The sequence below is a fragment of the Gopherus evgoodei genome, chromosome 3, assembly GCF_007399415.2.
Source record: "Gopherus evgoodei ecotype Sinaloan lineage chromosome 3, rGopEvg1_v1.p, whole genome shotgun sequence".
NCBI lineage: Eukaryota > Metazoa > Chordata > Testudines > Testudinidae > Gopherus > Gopherus evgoodei.
The window spans coordinates 222,211,365-222,236,356 of record NC_044324.1 but is presented as its reverse complement, the minus strand read 5'-3'; the positions used below and the strand labels follow the sequence as shown (position 1 = coordinate 222,236,356).

The following is a 24,992-nucleotide window of genomic DNA, read 5'->3' as shown; positions in this document are numbered from 1 at the left end:
GCTTGTTGGGGCAGTAGAACCCTTCTCCAAACATGCTCTTGTATGCCTCTTGTTTGTGTGCTGTGCTCCTAGGGGAGACTGACAGAGCAAAGCTGCTGGCATCATGCTGCAGTGACTCCAGGCAGCCTCCTCCTACCCTGGTTTGATGGTCCCTGGATGAGCCCTGTAATCATGGGACTATTGTCATTCAGGTGTGGGAAAGGCAGAGAGAGAGAGCTTATTTGCTGTCAGGATGTGCAGCTTCACTGGGGTTACCTGCTGAGCAGCTAGGGAATGTCCTCTGTGCCCATTATTTTGCGGGGCGGGGGGGGGAGGCAGCACAGACTCCCCCACTGTCAAGCTATCTGACAGAGCCATCCCAGTGCAGTTAGCTGGGATGAGATTGGGATCAACTTAATCCTTGACAGCCCAAGTGTTTATGGGAGATATTAACTGAACAAACATAGCCTCCCCTCCTGCCCCATGAAGAACCACTCCCCCTTGTTACACAGTAATGGCCCAGTACTGCATTTACTGTGGCACTGTATGGCAGTGCTCTGGACCATTTCTGTATCAGTCTGTAATCCTGTCAGTGATAGGTACTGGGTGATGACTAGCTGCTTAGTTTACATTCTCACTGCACAGATTCCCTGTCTTGGAAAGATGACCTGTTGATATTATTTGATAGTATTGTCAATCTTCAGTCTATCAGCCCATCTCAGCGGGAACATTACCGTTGACCTTGTCCTGTTTTCAAGTTTAGGCTCCATAGATTTCTTGAGTCTGGGAGGAAATAAAAGTTGGAACACTGCAACGTATGTTCCATGTAATGCCCTGCCACCCTAGAGCACCTGCTTGCTGCCTTTGGGACAAATTCTGCCACTGTAGAGCCACAGTTAACTCTGGACATCAGAATGGGGAGCCCCGCATTTACAGTAAAATCTGCACCAACCAGCTTCCGTTTGTTTTGAGCAACCAGTTTAAGGTATTCACATGTAGAGTTTCAGGTACAGATTTGTTTGACCTTGAGGTTGGTTATAATAGACCTCCAGCTGATGATCTCTTGCATCATCAATCAAAAGTCTTAAACTAAGGGGTTTTACTGTATTCCAAACTAACTGAATTCTGTGTAGTGATGATCTGATTATTCACACAATACCTGCTTAACTTTTCTCACTCTTTTTAAAGATGCTTATCAGGTTGTCAAATTGCGGGCTTGTTTGCCATATTCTTCAAAAGGCCTTTTCTCAGAATTCTACAAGGTTCATTAACTCTAACAATAATACTGGGGGGAGGGAGGAGGCATTTGTTACAGCAGAAGAGCAGTGTGTAACCAATTTCCCCATCCTTTATACCTTTCTTATATTTGAAATATAAAATATTTTTCTGTCTTCCATGGTGGTAGTCATTGCCAAGAGAAGACAGCAGAAAGGTAACTGTGGTTTCTAAAATACTGGGTGCTTGTACTAAGGAAAATGTATTTTGTCCAATTACCAAACTGTCTTTCTGTAAGGGACTTGTTTTTGATTGAAGAATTAGTACATTGTATACTTGTGTGTAATTTTAAGTTAAGATTATGAACGTTTTTTAAAAGAAATTGCAAAAATTACATTTTCTAATTTAAGTCCTATACAAGTTTAATTGAAAAGGCCTTACTGGCTTATGAGCTCTTGAAAGGGGTGGGTGCTGCTTTTCAAGATGCATACCATCCTGCAGAATGTGATGGGTGTCTAGTCTGATACAATGTATCCTTTTTTGTGTCAGACATTGAGGAGGATTTCAGACATGGGCTCTCTGAATAAGGGCCTCATGGAACTGGAATCCTGAAGTTTTTAGTGGTCTGTGGCTTGTCTCATGCGGGACAGGGGGAAATCCTGTTTTAAAATCCATTGTGATTATCGTGCTGCAACTGTAACGTGCTCCCAGTCCATTTCAGAGGCTGACCACAACAGCCAAACGATGATGAAAATGCTGATGCTGTCTTAGAAACCAGCTTTGTTAAGGAGGTCAGACTTCTGTATCACATTGCAATCAAGGCCCTTCAGGACTGCATGCGTGTGTATGGTCAATGCATTTCTTGTTCTCTAAACATTGTTCTCTGCTAGGAGGAAAACACCGTGCAATAAGTTAGAGTGAATGTTTCATTGTCCATGTCAGCTAAAATAGTCTGCGGAAAACAATAGCCTTGAAGGGATCTGACATGATCACTGTAGCGAACAAAGAGCTGCTGAAGTTACAGCACATAGATCTTTAAGTGTGTGTTTTCAAATTACTATCCTGATGTGCGTGTCTGTGTGTGTCTCTCAGGATCTGTGAGCCGTGCACGGTTCTCTGCCATTTGTATTCAACCCTGTCCTGAATAACGATTAAAGAGAAAACCCTGGTACCGGCGGTGGTTTTCTTTGTGAAGAACCATACGGAGAGGGGCGCGCAGTCCAGCGAAGCGAGCTGCTCGCCTTTGCGTTCCCGCGGCAGCTTTTCGGCTCTTGCCGCCAGATAGCACGTTGAGCGGTAAACAGCGGGGAAACGCTTCACACAGCGCTGCTCCCTCGCAGCTCCGGTGCTGCTGGCCAGTAGCCCGGCCAGGGGCCCAAAGCCTCGCGGGGCTCCCTCGCTCTCCCGGGTGAGGCTGTGCTGCTCTGTACCAATACCCGCGCCGCGCCGCGCCCTTCCGTGCTGCTCGGAGGGCCCGGGGGGAGGCGGGGCCGCGCTCAGGCCCGGGACGGGGCGGGGGGAGGCGGGGAGAGGGGGTAGCGCTGAGGGCGCCGTGCGGGGCGGGGGGAGGCGGGGCCGCGCTGAGGGCTCGGGGGGAGGCGGGGCTGCGCTGAGGGCCCTGTGGGGGGCGGGGGGAGGCGGGGCCGCGCTCAGGGCCCGGGGCGGGGGGGGCGGGGCCGCGCTGAGGGCCCCCGTGCGGGGCGGGGGGAGGCGGGGCCGCGCTGAGGGCGCCGTGCGGGGCGGGGCCGCGCTCAGGGCCCGGGACGGGGCGGGGGGAGGCGGGGCCGCGCTGAGGGCCCTGTGGGGGGGCGTTGCCCTGGAGCCCGCCTGGCTGGGGGCGGGGCCGGATGCGGAAACGGAAGCGGCGCGTGGAGCGGCCGCGCGGGGCAGGCCGGGAGCCGTCGGGGCGCGCGGCGCAGCATGGCGGCCAAGTGGCGGAGCCTCCCCGAGCGGCCCAGCCTCGCGGCCCTGACGGCGCCGGGCTACGGGCGGCCCCGCGAGCGGCAGCGCCCGGCCCTGCAGGAGCTGACCCGGGCCCACATCGAGTCCTTCGACCTGGCCGTGGGCGAGGGGCTGCACCGGGCCGTGCAGGTGGGCGCGGCGCTGGCGGGCAGGGGGACGGGATGTAGGAGGGTGCTGGGGGGCAGGGATGGGGAGGGTGCTGGGGGGCAGGGCAGGGGGACAGGGATGTAGGGGGGTGCTGGGGCAGGGATGGGGAGGGTGCTGGGGGGCAGGGGAAGGGGGCAGGGACAAGGAGGGTGCTGGGGGACAGGGATGTAGGGGGGCGCTGGGGCAGGGATGGGGAGGGGACAGGGAGGGTGCTGGGGGGCAGGGCAAGAGGGGGAAGGGGGCAGGGCAGGGGGACAGGGATGTAGGGGGGCGCTGGGGCAGGGATGGGGAGGGTGCTGAGGGGCAGGGCAGGAGGATGGATGGGGGTGGAAGAGGGACAGGAGAGAGCAGCTGGCAGCAGGGTTTGAAGAGGGAGCAGGTCCATGCACACGAGGGAAGGGCTGGTGCCTGGTAACAGGGGACACAAAGGCAGAGAGCTTGGGGCTGGCTAATGCACCATACCTTTACATCCCAGCTTGCCAGGTGCAGGCTCTTTCTCTGGACAAGCCTTAAATCGGTTTCTTGTCCATGTCGGCTGAGTGTCTTTGCAAGTAGCGGCTGGACAAAGACTTTTTAAAATACACATGATGACGGGTTGATCTTGCGCTGCCATTGCACTGACAGGCCCAAAGAATAGGAATGGTTTAATGAGCCAGGATTTTCCTCTGCTGGTTATTTGCCATCATAGAGACCATGTGAGTGAGGGAATATCTGATGTTGGACCAACTTCTGTTGGTGAGAGAGACCGCTTTTGAGCTTACACAGCTTGGCTTCATCTCTGGGAAGTGACTGTCAGCTAAATACAAGGTGGATCAGATTGTTGAGCATAAGTGGTTAGCACATATTTCAAGGGACCATTCAGGGCCTGGGGAAAAACTGAAGTGAGGGGCGGTTAACGGTTACAGATTGTTGTAATAAGCCACAAGTCCAGTTGTTTCTGTTCAGTCCATTTTTAGTGTCTAGCAAAGTTAGGACTTTAAGCTGCCACAGTCATCTTCTGAAAACATTGTGCAGGTTTTCTTTGAGGATGACAACTGAGAGGTCAGGTATAGAGTGATGGTTGTGAAAAGTCTTCACCCACAGGTGATGCAGAGTTATTGTCTTTTGTCATTTTTCTGTGTAAGTTCATTTGAGAGCGTAGTAATTCTCATTTCACCTGAGAGAACCTGATTCAGTATAGAAATAACCTCCCTTGACTGCACACCCCTGCACACCAACCATCCCAGGGGAGTGGACTAGATGACCTCTCAAGGTCCCTTCCAGTTTATTCATAGAATTCATAGAATATCAGAGTGGGAAGGGACCTCAGGAGGTCATCTAGTCCAACCCCCTGCTCAAAGCAGGACCAATCCCCAGACAGATTTTTGCCCCAGATCCCTAAATGGCCCCCTCAAGGACTGAACTCACAACCTTAGGTTTAGCAGACCAATCCTCAACTATGATCCCACACTGGAACCCGTATGGGCTATCATCAGACAGTTACAATCCATACTCGGGTTGTATGGGGACCACATCCTGAAAGAAGTCTTTCCTGAACCCCCTCTTCTAAACTTCAAACAATCCCCCCACTCTTCAAGTTCATCAGAAGCAAGATCCACACAGACCAGAGCACACTAGCTCAAAGTGGCACTAGATCCTGCCGGAACAACAGATGCAAAACCTGTGGACATCCCTGCACTACCACAATGATCAACAACCCTCACAACACACCTTTCAAGAGCCATGATTCCTACAGATACCTATCACAGTATGTGGTGTACCTCATCCAGTGCATTAAATGCCCCAGTAATAAATATGTGGGTGAGAAACAGAACTGACCCCTGCAGGACCCTACCAAATATGCCCTCCCAGTTTGACAGTGGGCCATTTACTGTGCTTGCCCTTCCACAGCTGTCTAGGACCTCACCTGTCCTCTATAAATGCTTGACTTGCTAACAGTTCTGAGATTGCTTCCATTAGTTCCTTAAACACCCTGGGATGAATTTCATCAGGCTCTGCTCACTTGAATACATCTACCTTAGTTAAATATTCTTGAACCTGTTCTTTGGCTTGTATTCTTTGTTGTTAATTTGAATTGTGTTGAGTATCTGGCCACTATTATCCTTTTTAATGAAGACTGAAGCAAATTAGCCATTAAACACTGTCTTCTCGATGCCATCAGCTATTAGTTCTCCTTCCCTGCTAAGAAGAAGACCTACACTTTGTCTTTCTTTTGCTCATAATGTATTTAAAGAACCTCTTTTTATTGCCTTTTATATCCTTTGCAAGGTGTAACTCTTTTTGTGTCTTAGCCTTTCTGATTTTGTCCCTGCATACTTGTGCTGTTCTTTTGTACTTCTCCTTAGCAATTCACCCATGTTTCCACTTTTTGTAGGATTCCTTTTTTGTTTTTCAGGTCATTAAAGAGCTCCTGACAGAGCCATATTGGCCTCTTACTATTCTTCCTGTCTTTCATTCATATCGGAATAGTTGGCAGTTGTGCATTTAATATTGTTTCCTCCTTGAGACATTGCCTCTTCTCCCAAATTCTTTTATCCCTTGGAGTTTCTTCCCATAAGACCTTACCTATCAGTTCCCTGTGTTTGTTAAAGTGTGTTTCTTGAAATACGTTGTCCTTATTCTGCTGCTCTCACTCCTTCCTTGCCTTAGTATCATGAAATCTATCGTGATCACTTTCACCCAAATTGCTTTCCACCTTTAGATTCTCAACCAGTTCCACCCTTTGGTCAGAATCAAGTTTAAAATGGCTGCCCCAGGTTACTTCCTCCTCTTTCTGAAACAATACCTTGACCCCAGTACATTCCAAGAATTTATTGGAAAGGTATTTTGCCATATTACTTTTTCTGCTGATGTCTGGATAGATAGTCTCCTGTTACTGTTGTTTGTATATGTACACATACAGAGTTTCTTTTGGGTTTCAGGCTATTCCTGCTCTGGAGTTTGCTTTCAAAAATGAACGCATCACTCTGGCAGTTGTGGGCGCTGTCATCAATCCTCCTATGGTGCCAAAAGGGAGTATCTGTAAAGAGCTGAAAGTGTACCCAGCAGAATGTAGAGGACGCAGAAGCACTTATCGTGGGAAACTGACTGTAAGTAGTAATGATTAGAATAGTACTTTCAGGGAATGAAAACTACCCTTTTCCACTGTCTGGTATGTGCTGTATTTGCTTATAAACCATTAGCTTGTAAATAAATACCTTTTCACACATGTTCTACGGCTGTTCTATGGATCACCGTTAGTACTTGGAATGAAACAGTTTGGGAACCATACTGTGGGGAACTGGGATGTTAGTAGAGGAGGTACATCCATGAGAAGATCTCTTTTTTACAAAATGGCTTACAAAATGGAAAAAGTTGGAGGACCATTGCCTTATGCCACCAGAAGTCATGAGTATCAGCTTTGCAAAATGATGTCTGGCATTTGTTTCTACACCTGAAAACACCAGAGATACTGATAGCTATTAAATAAATATTTGTATATGTCACCATTCAGGGCAACTGTACCCGTATTCCCCCTTCATTGTCCCTCAGGCATTCACTCTAGGCTCTTGGCTCTTCGCCCATCACCTCTCTTTGGCAGAGACCCATGTCACTCTCCCTCCTGACCCAGGTTTTTCCAGGCTGCACAGATGCTTGCCTACCCTGGTATATCTCAGCAAGCCAGTCCACCTAAATAGGTCAGTGTCTGCACTTTGCTATGAACGGCGTAATCGCTGCTGTTATAAGTTACCACACAGGTCTTTGTAAGCAAGCACATTTAAGGTAAAAACGTACTACAAATAATAAAAGAACCTATGAACACCCTGTGAGTAGTTCAGTCTTTCCTTTATACATCTTGGCCTCATATAACAGGTGATCTGTAGACAGTGGCCCCTTTTTCAGGGTGTAGCTTCAAAAGACTGGGGTTTTGCATAACCGGAGGTAGGGAATTTGTATTCACCTCTTCCCAGATATTTCCCAGGAAAAACACTTTAACATTTCTTGTTTCAAAAATTCATTATTGCCTGGCACAATGATCAGTATAGTCCTTTGAAACCCCAGGCCTCATGTTTGTCACATCTCCTCCCTCAAGAGGTAACGTTCAGTCGCAGCCCACAATAATACATAACCCATTCATTTAATACAATTGAACCTGAAGATACTTAAATTTAATTGAGTAAGATTTTCCCAAAGATATTGTAACAAGTTGCTATATCTGTCACAGTCTATGTTTAGTCATAGGTGTGTGTGTCTCTTTGCAGAGAGAATGAAATTTGCAGTTTAGGTTGGGTGTGATACATAGGACATCTCTGACAAGGAGAATGTGGGGAGACTTGCACGAGATAAGACTGTTTGTTTTTGTAGAGTGCATCAGCTTCCCTTTCTCTGGATTTTTTTGATTTTTTTTTTTTAATTACCATTTAGGTTGCTGTGGGACTTTGGGCTATTGTTGGAGAAGTGTACTGCTCTCCCTAGAGAGCAGTGTCACACATCTCTCTCCCAGTTGCCACATTGAAAAGAGCCCTGTGTGCTGAACGAGGAGAGCCATATTAGACCCTGAAACAACTTTCTTGCTTCTGCTGTCCCTCATTTCAGTTCCCATGTGTATACAGAGATTGCTGACTTGAGAGCATTCATACACGGCAAAATTTGTATCTCATAAAAGACTGAAATCCCAGCTTTCAAATGGCACAAAACATTAACTTTTAACTAATGGTTCATAAAATATTGCTTACTAATATGATATCTGAATAGAAATTGAGGTGTAAGGGAATATGGTTTTTAAAAGGTGACATCTCGCAACCTAGTAATATTTAGTGGACCAGGAAGAAATTGAGCAATAATTCAGGACCAGTGACCAAAAGAGAATCATTAGCTTCCTGTTTTTTAAATCTATAAGGCAGTTTAGGAACATCAGTTAACTACCCCTGACACTGCCGTTCTGAGGCAGGAGTAGATACTATTCCTTTCTTACAGGTAGAGATGTTATGACTTGCCCAAAAATCCCCGAGTTCCTGGTTCCCAGTCCTTTGCTGAGACCGCTAAACCATGCACTTTTCTAACACTTCGTGAGATCAACTGTACTTTATAAACTCCTTGTGCTTAAGAAGATTGCGTGTCAGATAAACTTAAATTAATTTTTGACCCTGAACTACCTATATCAACACAATAGATAAATCTAATAACAATTTTTGTCTTGTCTGGTTGCTCTAAATTCATTCCATCACCCCTCTGCTGAATTCCACTGTGATCATTGTTTTGATTTTCTCTGGTTTTGTAGCCTCTCTGAGTAGTTGCAGTTAGACAGATTTCCAGATGTGTGTATATTTAAGGGAAGAAAAGTATTTATCTCTTCCCCTTACTGAAATATGAGATTTTTTTCTTCAATTTATTGGTACGCTCTAGCTCCTCTTTGTTACAGGAGCAGGAATTCCATTATGACTTCAGCAGCAGTAACAGGCAATCTGATTTTCCTGGGAGAGGGAGCCATAGCATTAATACAGAATAATTCTTCTTGGGTTTTTTTTGTGAAACCATTGTGAAGTTTTACACAATTAACATTGCAAACAGATTAAAAATACCAGCACACTGATGCTTTGAAGTCTAGTATTCTGCCTCCTGCCAGGCTATAAACATTATAAACACGAATACTTACTTTGGGGGGTTGTAAATAACAGTGGGACCTACCTAAGTTATATGTATTGTAATTCCACCATTGTAAGAGTTTTGTTCATCCTTGCATAACTCTTGTAATTTTGTTTAAACTTTGCAAAGAAAAACAACCCGAAAACCATAACCCTCACTTCATGCAGAGACAAAACATGGGAAATTTTTATTCACATTATAAATGAACAAAAATGGAATTATAAAGTCCTAACATAACCTGAACTGTAGTAGATGTGACTGTGCATCCACTATAATATATAATTTGTATGTCTTTATTCTTACAGTGTATATATAATGCATTATAACTAATTACTGTTTTCTTTGCAGACAGTATAATTTTTTTGCTATTTATGGTTTTGTATTGAACATACAATGTTTGTAATGTAGCTCATTTTCTAAAGACAGCTAGCTATATTTTATCATCTGTGTTATTTTAACTTTCCTAATAATTTGCTGTATCATTTCTCTATAGGCTGACATCAGCTGGTCAGTGAATGGCATTCCTAAAGGGATTATTAAACAGTCCCTGGGATATGTTCCAATCATGGTGAAATCTAAGCTTTGCAATCTGCATAGTCTTCCTCCCAGAGCTCTGATTGAACACCATGAGGAAGAAGAGGTAACAGTGGATTTTGGTGGGGCAGGAATATCTTCTTTACCGTGTGGCAAGGGAGGTGGGTTTTACATTAGCTTGAAGGATTTTGGCATATCTATTTAGAAGCACAATCTGGCATATTTTCTGAGTTTACACCATTTGTAAAGATTTTGTGTAGTTTCTCTTGGGTCATAAGTCAGCCCTCAAGGTGGCTTCAGGTTATTTGCCCTTTGGGATACCTATAACCCTGCTCTTGAGAAGGTAAAAGTACATGGAGTACCTCATACTCATGCAGGCAGTGACCATTACTGGTACTTGATGTTACTTTCCAGATGTGCAGCTGCCTCTGGAAAACTATCCTTCCCCTTCTCTGGAGGCACACGGGGCTGCTTCTGTTCTCTGTGTTAGAATTTAAGGCTTGAGTGCTCTCTGGCCCCTAGCTGCCAGTTACCGCTAAGCAGTGGTACGGGGGCCCCTGGCTGATGATGAGAGTCTTACAGTAGGGCTCTTTGGAGGTGATACATTTCCCCTTCATAGCCATAGATTTTACTTCTCCATTACTTTCGGGTTCCGTTTTGCTGTTGAGGCTTTTTTATCTGCTCTGTGTGATAAATTGAATATGTGGCTACAGAACCATATAGTGCTGTCATTTTTCATTAAAAGTGTAGTAATTTCTTTTCAGTTTACAATCAAAGTAAATAGCCAAATTAGTCTGAACAATTAGTCTGTTTTCAGTCAATGTAATCTACAATGATACCCTGTTATTGCCGGGCCCAGAGCCACATATCCTGCATCTTTATAATTAACTTTGATTGCACACTCGTTGTAATTTGAACAAACATGTAAAGGTGAAGAGAATTTTCTCTGGAATTAATTTTTATATTGGATGTTAGTGTCACACACATGCTAAATTGCAAAGCCATGCAATAAATGTGCATGTATCATGCATATTTGGCCACTTCTCCTGTACTTTGCACACCTGAAGCTTTGTCTGGTATTTCAGATGACTTCTAAGAGCTGACATTTTTAAAAATCAGTTGGACGCACAATCATGTTCTTTTCTCCAAATGTGGAATAGAGCTTTTCTTCCTCCCAGTTTGCTACCCAGAGACCTCGTGTGGGGAAAGGGAGTATTCAGATCAGGGGAAAGTTTTAAATCCAATATTTTATATCCCTCAGAACAGGAATTTTACACTTGGAAAGGGGAGCTTCTTAGTAGCTAGTACTTGCTAGTAGCTCTGAAAGGGCCCAAGATATGGTATTTTAAAATTCTGATATTTCCATGTATACTAAAGTTGTTGTAAGTCATTTTAGAGGTTTCTTTAACTTACTGTCTTGTCTTCTCATTTTCTCTGCAGCCTCTACAGTTGGACTTAGTGTAACTAGTGCATCTGGCTTTACAGGTGGATGGATACAAGAAATAGTCCAAATTATTTTAAACACCACTATAATAGTTATTTTCGTAAAATACATGGAATATACAGAGCTTATAATAGTGTGACAGGTTTATTGGCACTTGTTTGGGATGACCTCCGTAATGCGCTCTTACCTGTTATGTGTGAGTGATGCATGCATCCCGAGCATGTCAATACAACTTGCCATGTATTCCACACACACAAAAACGTTGGTGTGTATTTTACTGTCCAATAAGAGCTAATTTTGTCTCACTTCCATTTTGTTTCTTGTATAAAAGGTACTCTGTACTCAGATCTTTGAACTTTGGTGTATTAATTTTTAAAGCACTTTCTCTCTTGTCAGGAAATGGGAGGCTATTTTATAGTTAACGGTATAGAAAAAGTTATCAGAATGCTGATTATGCCTAGACGAAATTTTCCCATTGCAATGATAAGACCCAAATGGAAAAGCCGAGGCCCTGGTTACACAGAGTATGGTAAGTGTAGTGATTTTGTTAGGGGCATCACCTTAGTAAGACAGTTGCTTGAGAATAAACAAACTGTATTTAGTTATTGCTTTCTATTTTGTTCATGCAATTGTGCTGTACATAAACATGGCAGCTTGCTCAGATGAGGGGAAATTCTATTCCTTGAAAAGGGAGAAGCCCTGTGCTGGAAAAAGCAATTCTTTTAACATTTGGATGAATTCTAGTGCTTGTGAAAATAAAAGGCTAATTACATTATATAAGGCATAAGCTAGGTTGATGGCTTTTGACCATTGTAATCTGAATCATTGATATTGGGTGATACTGGGTCGTATTCTGTCTGGTTGTGGGTGGTCCAGCTTACATTGTGAGCAGGGTGTAATGGCAGTGAACCTGAGAACATCAATCCAATAGACACAGAAGTCTGTTGGTGCTATAGGCAGCACTGAATTTCCTTTCCCTGGACTAAGTTAAGGGACTAAAGAGATTTATCCACAGTTAAAGTAGAATCTGCACTACCTCCATCATAAGGCTCAGTGTCATAACTGGTAATGGCTCTCCTTTGAATCCTGCCTGTTGTTTATATTAAAACTCACTATCAACGCGCCCTGCTTTTAATGAAAATCCCACCTGTCAGTGCATTGTGTTTTGAATCCTGCCTGTTGTTTATATTAAAACTCAGTATCAACGCGCCCTGCTTTTAATGAAAATCCCACCTGTCAGTGCATTGTGTTCTGCCTCATTAAAAATGCATTGTTGATATTTATTCACAGAACCAGCACATGTTTGACAATGAGCTTGAAGCTGCTTTGTAAGACATACAAATACAGTCCTTGCCCCAATGACTGTATGATCTAGAAGGATGGTGGTGCAGGATCTGTAGTTTGTTTCCCTAAGTTCAGTGTGTCTGAACTCTTTTGCCATGCTGCTACATGTAGTAATAAAAGAGTAGTTTAGTCGTCACAGGCCCGATTCCCCACTGCCTTACACGTTGTAGTGTCATGTACACTATACAGTGAGTATAAAATGATACCAGATCACAACAGTCGCATTTTGCACCCACTTTGCACTAGTGTAAATGGTTATGGCCTGATTCAGCACATGCTTAATTTTAAGATTGTGAAGTCAGTGGGACTACTCATGCTGAAATACCTTGCAAATCAGACCTAAAGTAGTGGAAGGCAGTAGAGAATCAGGCCCTATTTTTTATTAATCCTTGATCTCTCTCTTGAGATTGCCAGCAAGAGGGCCAGCTGTGATGTGAATACCCGTCCTGTAGTAAAGTCAGACCTCTAATTCATTTCAAGCAGAATACTGAAAATCAGCCTGTGGTGATGACTCGCACTAGCTATCTACCAGTGTGACATACTTTCTCAGTACGATGCCTTTGAGCCATACAATGCCCCCACCTAGGGAAATCTCAGCTGTATCCGGAGCATTTAAAGACAATGCTTGTTTTGTATTCTTGATAGCATGCAGAGTAATAGTTTTTATGTTGTATAAGTGAATCTTTGCTTATGCTTGTTTGGGCAGGTATATCGATGCGCTGTGTTAGGGATGAGCACACTGCTATAAACATGAACCTTCACTACCTGGAAAATGGTACGGTGATGCTGAACTTCATTTTTCAGAAAGAGTTGTTCTTCCTCCCACTGGGATTTGCACTGAAGGTAAACCATAATCTGGTCTTAAGGTTTTTGGTGAATGAAAGGTTGATTAAAGAATTGCTATGTAAAGTGTAGCAGCCTGTTTCTTGCTTGGAAAAATGACTTATTCAATAGTTAATTCCACGTGAAGCATTTCATTAAATGGAACTTGTCATCTTGACTATCAGGAATTGTAGTCCAAACTGGATGTGCCTGTGTCGGGAGTATAATATTCAGGGCTGAAGTATGAGAAGGTGTACACAGCTGAAGGGGAAATAAGGTTTTGTATAAATGTTTCTTGGCTTTTTGCTATAAGGCAGTGCTGATGAGACGTTTTTAAAAGGTAATGGTGGGGAGTTTTCCATCTGAAGTCAAGGATAAAGCTGTTTTAAAACAAAAACAATTGTGCAGAATAAATCCTCAAGCGCAATATTGATATAATGTTTTTAGTCCGTATCCTAGTTATTGGCAGTATTGTTCAGTGAAAGACTTTGGGAGCACGTGACTCGTAGTTCTAATCAGATAAGTCACGTCAGCCCAATTGAAAATCAAGCAAAATAGTATAAAAACAAAATGCTGCTTCTGTACAGAACTTTCCTGGATAAACAATGTTAGAAATGGTTGCAAAAATACCGTTTTTTCAAAAGTGATTGTGAAAGCACCAGTGGGTTCAGTGTTGTACCGGCCACAAAGGAAGTCAGCCCTTTGCCCCATCAGGCTTAAAATATAAAGGCCCGATCCTGTAAACCTCAGTAGGTGTAATGCTTATTACCATGACCTGTCCCGTGGCTCACCAGTCTTACAGAAGGGTCCTTGGAGCCTTTGGGATTTTGCTGTCTTTCAAGTCTTCCTTCCTGGTGGTTACCCTTGGTGCCAGGAGGATCTCAGAGATACAGACACTGTGTCTGCTCATTTTCCTCCCTAGGTCACAGAGACATTTGGGGAAGAGGAGGCTACACATGTTGAGTTTGAGAGCTGCTAGTTGTTACGTAGGCAGGACCAATTTCTTAGGAAATCGTATGGTGGTGAACTTTGGACAAAAAGTCCAGAGGTCCTGTCTCAAAGGCGTTTCGAATGAATTAGACTGTGCATCCAAACCTGATTTCACCTACAGGACAGGGATGCTGGTGCTTGAGCTCGTAGTTCTGTGGAATTGCAACAGCGCAAGATACCCCTACTCAGCAGCAACTAATCCATTCATTCTGTGCTGCTAGTCAAATAACTCTGTGTAACTCTAGTGTTGTTTTGAAGTGTGGTCGCTCTCCCTTGAGCTGGGCTAACTCCAGTGTGCTAACTCGAGCTAACTGGTGCAGTGAAGACAAGCCCATTGTCTCTGTGGAGGCAGTGGATGTATTTAAAGCGCATGAGTTACGGAAGGCAAGCAACCATTGGATGATGAACTTTCATAAAAGCTCATAACTACAGAATACAATTTAGTAAGCACAGTGCATGAATTTTGCTAAGCAAGGCAGTGAAAGTTTTCAGAAGAGCTGTCTCTAGACAGAGTAGAATGATTTACTGTACCTATTTAAAGCACAGTGTAACTCCTCACTTAATATTGTAGTTCTGTTCCTGACAAATGCAACTTTAAGTGAAACAGTGTTAAACAAATCCAGTTTTTCCGTAAGATTTAATGTAAATGTGGGGGTTAGGTTCCAAGGACATTTGGGGGGAGGGGAGAGCAGACGAAAGGCATTATATACTGCACAGTACTGTACTGGGGTTGGGAGGTGCCCCTGACTTACCCCACACAGGCACAGCCCGCTGCAGGCAAGGATGCTAGGAAGGACCTTCGCAGCAGCAGCTTCCCTGGAGAACAACAGGCTCTGACTCTGCTGGGGGATGCGCCAGGTCTGCCTCTTCCCATCCCTGCTCCACTCCAGGCCCACCTCTTCCCACTCCACCTCCCGAGCATGCCGCATCCCCGCTCCTCTTCTCTCCCCCTCCCCCTGAAAGTCCTAAGCGCTGCCAAACAGCTGTTTGGCTGTGGGGGAAGCACTGGGAGGGAGGGGAAGGAGGCGCAGAAGAAGTAGTTGTGCAATGCTCCCTTGTAAAGTCGCTGCTCTTAGAATCATAGAATCATAGACTATTAGGGTTAGAAGGGACCTCAGGAGGTCATCTAGTCCAACCCCCTGCTCCAAGCAGGATCAATACCTCTTCCAGAGAATCTTAAAAGCAGTGGACAGAGCAGGCAGCACGTTATAAGGGAGCATTGCACAACTTTAAACAAGCCTGTTCCCTAATGGAGCAGCGATGTAACTTTGAAACAATGTTAAGTGGGAGGAGGTTAAGTGGGGAGTTACTGTAATAATAAACACTTGGCTTCAATTAACTATTTTCATCTTTCTTTTCATGAAAAAAAAGCACGTTCTCTCTGGTCGTAGTGCCAGATTGCTTTTGTAATCTAGCTGATGTATTTGATTTATCAACCCACGGGGATGTGTCCATTGTCAGACAACCTGCACATACTTTGTTGAAATGGCAGCTTAGTTTGTCAGATTACATTTCTTCACAGGCTTTATCTTTGTTTTAGTAAACAAGTGAAAGTTATTTCTGATTTTCCTAGTTATAACCCCCCTGTCTGTGTGAGCTGTGTTGTTTAAATAGAATCACCACTGAGTTGAATGTTGGCTTTAAAGCGAGGGGTTGCAGCTGAACTCAGGCTATGTCCACCCTACAGCAGCACAGCAATGGGTCTGCATCTATGCTGCTAGAGCACCATACTGTAGCTGCTTCCTGCAGCGATGGAAGGGCTTTTTCCATCCATGTAGTTAAAGCACCTCTCGCGATGGATGAATTCTTCCGTTGATCTAGCTGCGTCTCTTCAGGGACTAGGCCAATCTAACTACATCGCACAGGGCGTGAGATTTTTCACAGCCCTGCGCAACATAGCTACATCAATCTAATTTTTAAGACGTCCATTCCAGTATAAAAACTTCTTGTTTTCAATTTTCTCAAATGTCAATAATTAGTGATTTTAGACAAATTGTGAATTAAATTTATATTGTAAGCAGGGTCAGTCTATATAAATATAAAAAATCTTATTTAAATGAAAAAGTTAGGAAAAAGATCTTGGCGTCATTGTGGATAGTTCTCTGAAGATGTCCACGCAGTGCACAGAGGCGGTCAAAAAAGCAAACAGGATGTTAGGAATCATTAAAAAGGGGATAGAGAATAAGACAGAGAATATCTTATTGCCCTTATATAAATCCATGGTACGCCCACATCTCGAATACTGTGTACAGATGTGATCTCCTCACCTCAAAAAAGATATTCTAGCACTAGAAAAGGTTCAGAAAAGGGCAACTAAAATGATTAGGGGTTTGGAGAGGGTTCCATACGAGGAAAGATTAAAGAGGCTAGGCCTCTTCAGCGTGGAAAAGAGGAGACTAAGGGGGGATATGATAGAGGTATATAAGATCATGAGTGATGTTGAGAAAGTGGATAAGGAAAAGTTATTTACTTATTCCCATAATACAAGAACTAGGGGTCACCAAATGAAATTAATAGGTAGCAGGTTTTAAACAGATAAAAGGAAGTTCTTCTTCACACAGTGCACAGTCAACTTGTGGAACTCCTTACCTGAGGAGGTTGTGAAGGCTGGGACTATAACAGTGTTTAAAACGGAACTGGATAAATTCGTGGTGGCTAAGTCCATAAATGGCTATTAGCCAGGAATGGTAAAGAATGGTGTCCCTAGCCTCTGTTAAGAGGATGGAGATGGATGGCAGGAGAGAGATCACTTGATCATGGCCTGTTAGCTTCACTTCCTCTGGGGCACCTGGCATTGGCCACTATCGGTAGACAGATACTGGGCTAGATGGACCTTTGGTCTGACCCGGTACGGCCGTTCATATGTTCTTATGAAGAAAAACTAAATTAATTTTGATTCATCGTTGCCTGTATTAACCCAGCTTTTGCTTTTCCAGGGGCTTCGTTGGGGTATTTGTGGTGCTCATCAGGCTGTGTATACCCAGGGTCTTTCTCCACAGTTAATCGAAACTCAGAAAACTGTTTATCTTAGGGGAAGAGTATTAGACCGATAGAAGAGCATAAACCAGCATAAGTGGCTGGAGTGACCTGGCCCCATTCTATAATTTAATTAGACGTGATTTATTACTCCTGGTTTTTCTTTGTTTTCTGATCTGGTGCCTTTCTTTCCTCTAGGCATTAGTTGGTTTCTCAGATTACCAGATTTTTCAGGAGTTGATCAAAGGAAGAGAAGACAACTCCTTCTATAAGAACTGCATCTCTCAGATGCTGCGAATGGTAATGGAGGAGGGCTGTGCCACACAAAAGCAGGTCCTTAACTACATTGGGAAATGCTTCCGAGTGAAACTCAACCTTCCTGAGTGGTACCCAAATGAGCAAGCTGCAGAATTCCTTCTGGAGTACGTATTCATGTGGCAATATATAACGAAATGATTGAACCACAGATGTAGTCACATTTCACTGTCTGACCTTAAGGACAAAAATTTAGAGAGAGAGTCTCACACACACACACTCGCCCCCCTCCAAATAACATTATGGGGTCAGTTTTCAGACAGCTTCTGGAAATGTTGCATTTACCTTAATCTGTCTGCAAACACATATCCACCAGGTATGTGAGCGTGATTTCAGAGGATGGCTGCAGACTCGGTCCTTCATGCTCTTCGCCATATGGCTTTATGTAGTGGGTTTTATAAGAGATCTAAATATCCTCAATATTGAGAGAGAGATGTTAGGAAATTGAATAGCGAGCCAGCCTTAACTCTGAATCTACTGTACCACAGCCTGCTTGGCATTTAACCCACTGTTTGAAGTCCTTTGCAGCACTTGAGCACAACAGGATGAGCAAAGTTTACCTTAAAAGGTTTTGGGAGGTTATATCTTTAGGTAGAGGAGAATAACACTTGCTCAGTGGAATAACATAGGACACTGCATTCCATTCTAGTTTTAACTCTGAATATTTGAATGGGTGGGGGAGGAAGTGGTATTAGGGAATCCCTGGTTCATGGTACAGGTGTTTTGAGTTTAGGAGCTCTTGCTTCTAGCCCTTGAAAGGAACTGATTGGAAGGTTTCAGAGTCCTTGAGAACATGGTCAGTGCAGCAGAGACCTCAAGCCAGCCTACTGGTGACTCAGAGGGTTAGAAATGTTAAGAGTCAGAGTCATCTGGAAGGACGAGAGTCAGGAGTAGGAATCCTTCATGATGGTCCTCAGAGGATCGGAATTTCAAGGTTAAACTCTCTTTTTCCTTTCAAAATAACCTGGGCTGTTCATCAATGTGGACTAATCTGCACATCGGAAAGGGCTTTCAGTTGAAGTAGGAGGTGAGACAGGAGGAAGCTGAAGGCACTAGACAGGGTGTGCACCTCTAACAGGAATTTAGGAAGTCTGTACTTTGTCTTGCCCACATTAAGCAGTATTCAGACCAAAATTTTGTAACTGAGTGCTCTGCTGGGACATGATAGGAGCTTTGATTGTGATGTTGCAGAGCAGTAACAGAGTTCTAGTGAGTACATTTTCTATTTACCATTTATTTTGAGGGAGACAAAGTAGGTGAGGTAATATCTTTTATTGAACCAGCTTCCGTAGGTGGAAGGGACAAGTTAGGAAGCTGTGTCTCTTCCACCAGCAGAAGTTGATCCAGTAAAAGATATAACCTTGCCTACTTTGTCTCTCTCCTATCCTGGGACCAGCATGGCTACGGTAACTCTGAAAACATTTATTTTGAGTGCATTTTTTGTTATTGTTTCTCTATGGAACACAGTTAATGATGCACATATATGAGTGCACCACATTTTATATGAAATATGTGTATGAAATTTAGCCTTCATGTAGACCTGTCTCAAAATACTCCATGGCAACATGAATAGTTTGGTGCTTAAAAAGGTGTAGAATTAACAATCCAGGAGTCTCTCTTCTTCCAAATAACAGGCACAGTACTGGTAGCAGGAAGCGGGCTCACCTGCTGATGTGCCTCAGCCGTGTTCTGGAAGATTGCATCTCTAAGGATGATGAGAGGGAAGTCTCTAAATCCTTTCAGTCCACGGTCTTCATTGAAATTTCTGAACAACCCCCAGACATGTGGGGAAAACTGTTATGCGGCTTAACTTCTGAGTTAGTGAATAAGAGTTGGTCAAGGGCTGTTCAGCCCAGAGCTTGGAACATAGATCCTGTTAGATATGGAGTTAATTGGCCCCTTTCTTCCTATTCCTACAGTCAGTGCATCTGTGTACACTTGAAAACCAAAACTGAGAAGTTCTACTTGCTTTGTCTGATGACCCGGAAGCTGTTTGCTTTTGCCAAAGAAGAGTGCATGGAGGAGAATCCAGACAGCCTTATGAATCAGGAGGTGCTTACCCCAGGGCAACTTTACCTCATGTTCTTAAAGGTAATGCCTTAAAGTGTTCAAAGCTGTGAGTGGCAGGAGAACCTTTAGATACATAGAAAAGAGAGCAAATCTGTGTCCAGAATGGGATATTTGAATGACTCGTATAAGAGGAGCTTGTGAGGAGGCAGCTGGGCTCTGGTGGATCATGCTGAGATTCAAGAGATCTAGGTGTTTCCAACTCTGCCCCGGTTTGCTGTGTGACCTTGGATATGTCCCTTAACCTTTCTGTGCCTGTTAGCCTGTCTATGAAATAGGGATGATGCTCTTTGCCCATCCTCGTTTGTTAGAGCACTATAACATCTACAGCGAGAGCAAAATATTCTCCACTAACACACCACACACAGGATTCTCTCTCCTGAATTCGCATCTCAGCTTCCCAGCATAAAGCTGGCACCACTCCCTCAGTCAACACCTGTGCTGAGTGCTGCCGGCAGACCCAGTCTTACCCAGCTCAGGCCTGCATTCTAAGGATTTCACTTTTGAGTCACTCCAGGCCAACCTCGTGTCAGTTGTAGGACTGCAGGTATGTCTTTCATTTCCCAAGTGTTCAAGGAGTTATCTGTAGGCAGATTTCAAACCCACATACATCACGGGACACTCAGGCAGCACTGATGTTGGATATGACCATTTGTGCAGGACATCTTTCTACCACAAGTCCACAAGCCTGCTTTGTCCTTCTTCAAAACCATCTCTAGAAAGGAAAGCTCAGAAACTCTAAGTATGCTAAGATGCATGGAGGCACCAGGCATCATAGGACACTGAGTAGGATGTGCTGAGTTAAGTGCTTTGAGGTGGCATAGCTAAGAGTGTATTTGGCTGTGTCGATACAGTGGAGCTGTTCTAATGCACCAAAAATAACAAGGAGAAGTTTGCATCAGGGCTGCAGTAAAGTGCACCGAATGATTGGAGAGCAAATGGCTGCACCAGAGCCCCAAAGTGCTGCCAGTTCTGGAAAGCAAGGACCAAAGGGTGCCGTGATGTCTGAACATTTTGGGAGAGGGCTGAGATACTGTTTGAATCAAGTGACCAAAGCACGAGTGGATGGTGTATTGGGACAGTAGTGTCAAGACACCAGATCCAAGACACATGCAAAAAAATATTTTTTTTAGTTAGATTGGCCAGGAAGGTTAGAAATATCAAAAGATCTACTTTGGACTGATGTGTAGGGAACATCTTCCCCAGACTAGATAAGGAAGGAACTGGCTTGGAATGCATGGGCAGCAATACTAGAGTGAGTGTTGTGGCATAGGACACCCATTAGGGGTTGTGGTGGAGGGAGTTCTGCTGGCTTCATGCCCGGGGACACTGACCCAGGAGTGAGAATCCTGTGTGAGGAAGTCTATAGAGAAGCAGAATTAGAGGTAGATAATTTCTTCCTACTGAGGAAATAGTCTCAATGCAGTAGTAGTGAAGCATCAGGAAGAACTTTTTGTTCAACTGCCCCATGTTAGTTCTTTTTTTCCATTATAGAGGGGACTAGTCACAACCCCTCTATTTAGATTGACTAACACTTAACTTTATTAAAATATTCTTATAACCTTTTTGGAGAAACTGATACCGTCATTGTTTGCAGCATCTAGGTATGAAGTGTTCATCAGTTCAGTCCCTTAAATCTCCATGGCACCCTGGTTTGCTGCCTGTCACATGGTGCATTGCATGGCATATGAATCTTGACTGCAAGTGAGGGAGGAAAGGGTTAGAATTATTAAGATGCTGCTGTTGTGGCTCTCATATGCTAACCTGAACTTGGCCCCAATCTTCTTTGGACAGCATGTAAGTTTGTGCCTCCGTCCTCGTCCTGCCCCTTAGCCAGCCATGGCCCTATGTGCTGAGAAGGCACAGTCTGGGGCACAATGAAGCCCATTCTTTTCACGTCTGCCCAGTGGTGCCTGAGCTGAAGTGCTTTCAGAAACCATAACGGGGGGAGTTGCAGGTGGCAGAAACTATGGGTGCATTTGCTCTAGTAATCACTGGGGATTACAAATTAGAATAACTGTAGCTGCAAATACTCATTTTGTGTCTTTCTCTTGTATAGGACGTGGTTCTCAACCAGGGGTCCAGGCTCCCGGGGGGCGGGGCTGTGAGCAGGTTTCAGGGGGGCCACCAAGAAGGGCCAGCATCAGATTTGCTGGGGCCTAGGACAGAAAGCCTGTCTGAAGCCAAAGCCTGAGCACCTTAGCCTCATGGGGCCTCTGTGGCATGGGGCCCCAGGCAATTGGCCTGCTTGCTACCCCCTAACACTGGCCCTGGCTTTTATATGCAGAAAACCAGTTTTTGTGGCACAGACGGGCCATGGAATTTTTATAGCATGGGGGGGAGGGCAGGGGGTCATCTCAGAAAGGAAAAGGTTGAGATTCCCTGGTGTAGGAGACCTTTGTGCTATGTCTGTTTCAGAGCCCTGTAGAACTGAGGCATTTGCAATACTGGTCTGTTACCTGTTCATTAGCTCGTTCAGAAAGGAGTAGCCATGCAAGGTGTCACAGCAAGGAGTAGAGTTTGCACAAACTGTGATCGTTGGTCTCTTCTAAAAGACAAGGAAGGATGGGTTTGTAGTTAAGGCATTGGGCTGGGACTTGGGAGATCTGGGCTCATTTCTGGCTTTGCCACTGATTTCTTGTGTGACCTTGATTTGTCGTTTAAATATCTCTGCACCTTGATTTCCCCATCAGTAAAATATATCTCTCACCGTACAGCTCTGATGTCAGGTTTAGTGTCCCCCTCTGTCTGCTGGCGCAACTGACACAAATAATTCATAAAATTGGTTAAACGGACGATTCAAAGTAGTCTAGATTGGTATTTTATTTCTATAGTATTTTATCTGATCTCAGAGCATTTTACGGAGCCATTAAGTATGTGAAGAAGCAACAACATTCTGGCAAATTTAGTAATTGTAATTTTAGAATCTTCACATGTGCAGTTGAAATAACAGATGTAAATTAATGGAGATGGAATCAGATGTATGTCACCAGGCTGGTGTGAGCTGGGAGCAAGATTTGCCTAGAACAGCAGTTGGTTCACTTACTCTTTTTTAATATTTTTATGCCCTCCTTGCAGTGATGATTCAGAAATAAAAAATGAATCTTGACTATCAGCATAGGAGTAAAATATCAACAGTAATTAAGGAAATCAAGTCAATAAAATGCATTAATTTTGGAGCAGTTTACAGACTTAATAGGAATAAGTCAAATCAATTCAGGGTGGGGAAAATCCTCCATTACCATAAATCATTTCGGGATCAAGGGCAGCAATGAAGTCAGGTAAGAGCATTTTCAGACCTTTTAGGTTAGGCAAGGAGTTCTCTTGTGCTGCTGAATGAACCTGGAGACAATTCTAGAACCATACTGACGTCCTTCACTTCACGCGTAGTCTCTGGCTTCTTAGATATACCATCTTCCTTTCCAAAAAGCTTTACTTCTCAGTAATCAGTTACAGTATACCATCAAACACTGCAGACTTTTATATCTTCAATTCTCTCCTGAAACCCTGCTTCACCACACTAACAGCGTCAGCAACAAAACTGATATTCTCCAGCAATACATGTCCTCAGTTTTTCCTACCTTTCCCTCTGTACATCTCATCCCTTTACATGCCTGTCATTCTTGGTGGTGCCTTTGATTCTTTCCCTCTTTGGCAGGTCCCTGCCCTCTGACTCCTCTTCCTCTGCGAGATCAAATGTGGTCTTGTTCCCTTCACCTTAGGGGAAAAAAAATTCTCAATTCCCACTCGCCTCTCACTCTCACTGTCTCCAGTGGGCTTTGCTCATGGTGACCTTGACTCCTATTCCTTCAGCTCGCACCTGGATCCCATTTTAGTTCAGTTCCTGTCCTCATCGCTCCACCAGAACTGCCCCAACAAAGGTCACAAATGCCCTTCTCCTAGCTGAATCTTATCCCACCTCTCTGGTGTTCCTCAGTGTTCTGCCTTCAGGCCCCTTCTCTCTTCCTTGTGCATTCTCATGGCAATCCCATCCATTCCCTTGTTTCTGATGTCCTTCGTCTCTTAGCCTTGCAGCTCCAGGGTGATCTTCTGACTCTTATCTCCACCCGCACTAGATCTTGTGAAGACTTGCTCTTTAACGTTAATTTCCCTTGCTTTATCCACCTGTGTGCTGCTCCTCTCCCCTTCTCTTCTCTAGTTTTCCTGCTTCTCACTTGTCCAGCTGTCCAAAATACTACTTCTGAAGTCATCTCCTCAAGGCTCCTCCTTGAATCACTGTTGGTTTACTGTGGAAAATTATAGCTCGTTGTTCCTATCTTCAAGCCCCAACCTAATGTCCACAACTATGTCTCTGCTTTAATTTCTCCCTACTCCCCCTTGTGCTGCCCATCGGACTCCCCGGCTCTTGTCATACTATTCCTTCCATCCTTCATTCTGCTTTTTGCAGTTTGTTTTGTTGTCTCTTCACCTGGAATACTTATCTCCTTATTTTCTGCTGCCTTTTCACCAATAGTTATTGGTTTAGGCCTCTTTTTGACTTGTCTGTTTTAGATTGTAAGCTCTTTAGAACAGATGTGTCTTACTATGCTTTGTAAAGTACCACATACTTCTATGGAGCTGTGTGAGTAATCTATTAATAATAATAAAATAATTATGTCTTGCCCATTTCTGGGCCTTTCATCATTGTAAGTTCAATCATTGTCAGTATTTGGTCCTGCCATGAGGGCAGGGGACTGGACTCGATGACCTTTCGAGGTCGCTTCCAGTCCCAGAGTCTATGAATCTATGTAACATAGACGTAGTCCTGTTCTAAATGTTCTCAGTGTAGGTCTATAAAAATGTCGTGAAGCCTTTATAATCCACAGTAAGAGCATGCAAGCCCAAAATATCCCCGTCTGTGCTGTCAGACTCAGTGGGTAACCCATGCATATAACTAATTCTTTAGAGCATGTATATTTGCCATATCTTTAAGATCTGCTTTTACCATCCTTTTTTAATAGAAGTTTGTGTTTGGAAGAACAAAACTCCTCAGCTACTGCAGTGGCATGTGCCTTTGGAATTGAAGAAAAAATCTAAATCCAGGGTGTTTAAAGGTTTATGATGTGTTCTGTTGAAGGAAGCCCCACCTGCACTGCAGGGAGTGGAAGCACTAGGGACTGAGGTGGGCTGTCTGTGGTCAGATGGAATAGCTAGCCCTGAACCAATAAACTAGGCTTTCCTAGCGGGCTGCAGCCCTGCTCTGGCACAGTTGTGGAGGAGCCCACCACCCCTTCCAGGCGTGTTTGAATGACAACGTATGATGTCTTTACCTTGAATGAGCTTGGCTATATGCAGTGGATTTCTTTTAATAAAGAGTTGGAAGCAGTAGCAAATACCTTACTCTTCCCTGTTATCAGAATAGTGAACATCTGAGCTCATTCAAGTACAAAAATTACAACCCAAATGACCCTCCAAAAACAATCATCTAAAATGTTTATCATGTTGTCTGAGAAGCATCTCTTGGTGTGAGAGAGATATATATAAAATAGCAATTTCTAAAAACTTGAGCTTCGAAGTCAAATTATTCCTTCTTTGTAAGGCAGCTCAACCCTTTGCTGGTTGTCACTTCATC

General features: G+C 44.1%; 1 protein-coding gene and 1 long non-coding RNA gene across 5 annotated transcripts in view; one reads left to right on the top strand and one right to left on the bottom strand.

The window, feature by feature from the left end:
- The first annotated feature begins 3,180 nt into the window (after positions 1-3,180).
- Positions 3,181-24,992, top strand: part of POLR1B (RNA polymerase I subunit B) — a 34,084-nt gene continuing 12,272 nt past the window's right edge. The window contains exons 1-7 of one of the 2 annotated variants that reach the window (XM_030558196.1): positions 3,181-3,285; positions 6,225-6,392; positions 9,422-9,568; positions 11,303-11,435; positions 12,957-13,093; positions 17,237-17,460; positions 19,273-19,444. In XM_030558196.1, coding sequence (XP_030414056.1) covers positions 6,303-6,392; positions 9,422-9,568; positions 11,303-11,435; positions 12,957-13,093; positions 17,237-17,460; positions 19,273-19,444 — 903 coding nt within the window. In that variant the 5' untranslated portion in view covers positions 3,181-3,285; positions 6,225-6,302. Of the gene's footprint in view, positions 3,286-6,224; positions 6,393-9,421; positions 9,569-11,302; positions 11,436-12,956; positions 13,094-17,236; positions 17,461-19,272; positions 19,445-24,992 lie in introns of those variants that run through there. The other variant, XM_030558197.1, reaches the window with a different exon arrangement.
- LOC115649326 overlaps positions 7,233-24,992 on the bottom strand; it is a 32,952-nt gene continuing 15,192 nt past the window's right edge. For 2 of the 3 annotated variants that reach the window (XR_003999807.1, XR_003999805.1), the window contains one exon: positions 22,226-23,137. This is a non-coding gene — a long non-coding RNA (uncharacterized LOC115649326). Of the gene's footprint in view, positions 8,757-21,879; positions 21,969-22,225; positions 23,138-24,992 lie in introns of those variants that run through there. The other variant, XR_003999806.1, reaches the window with a different exon arrangement.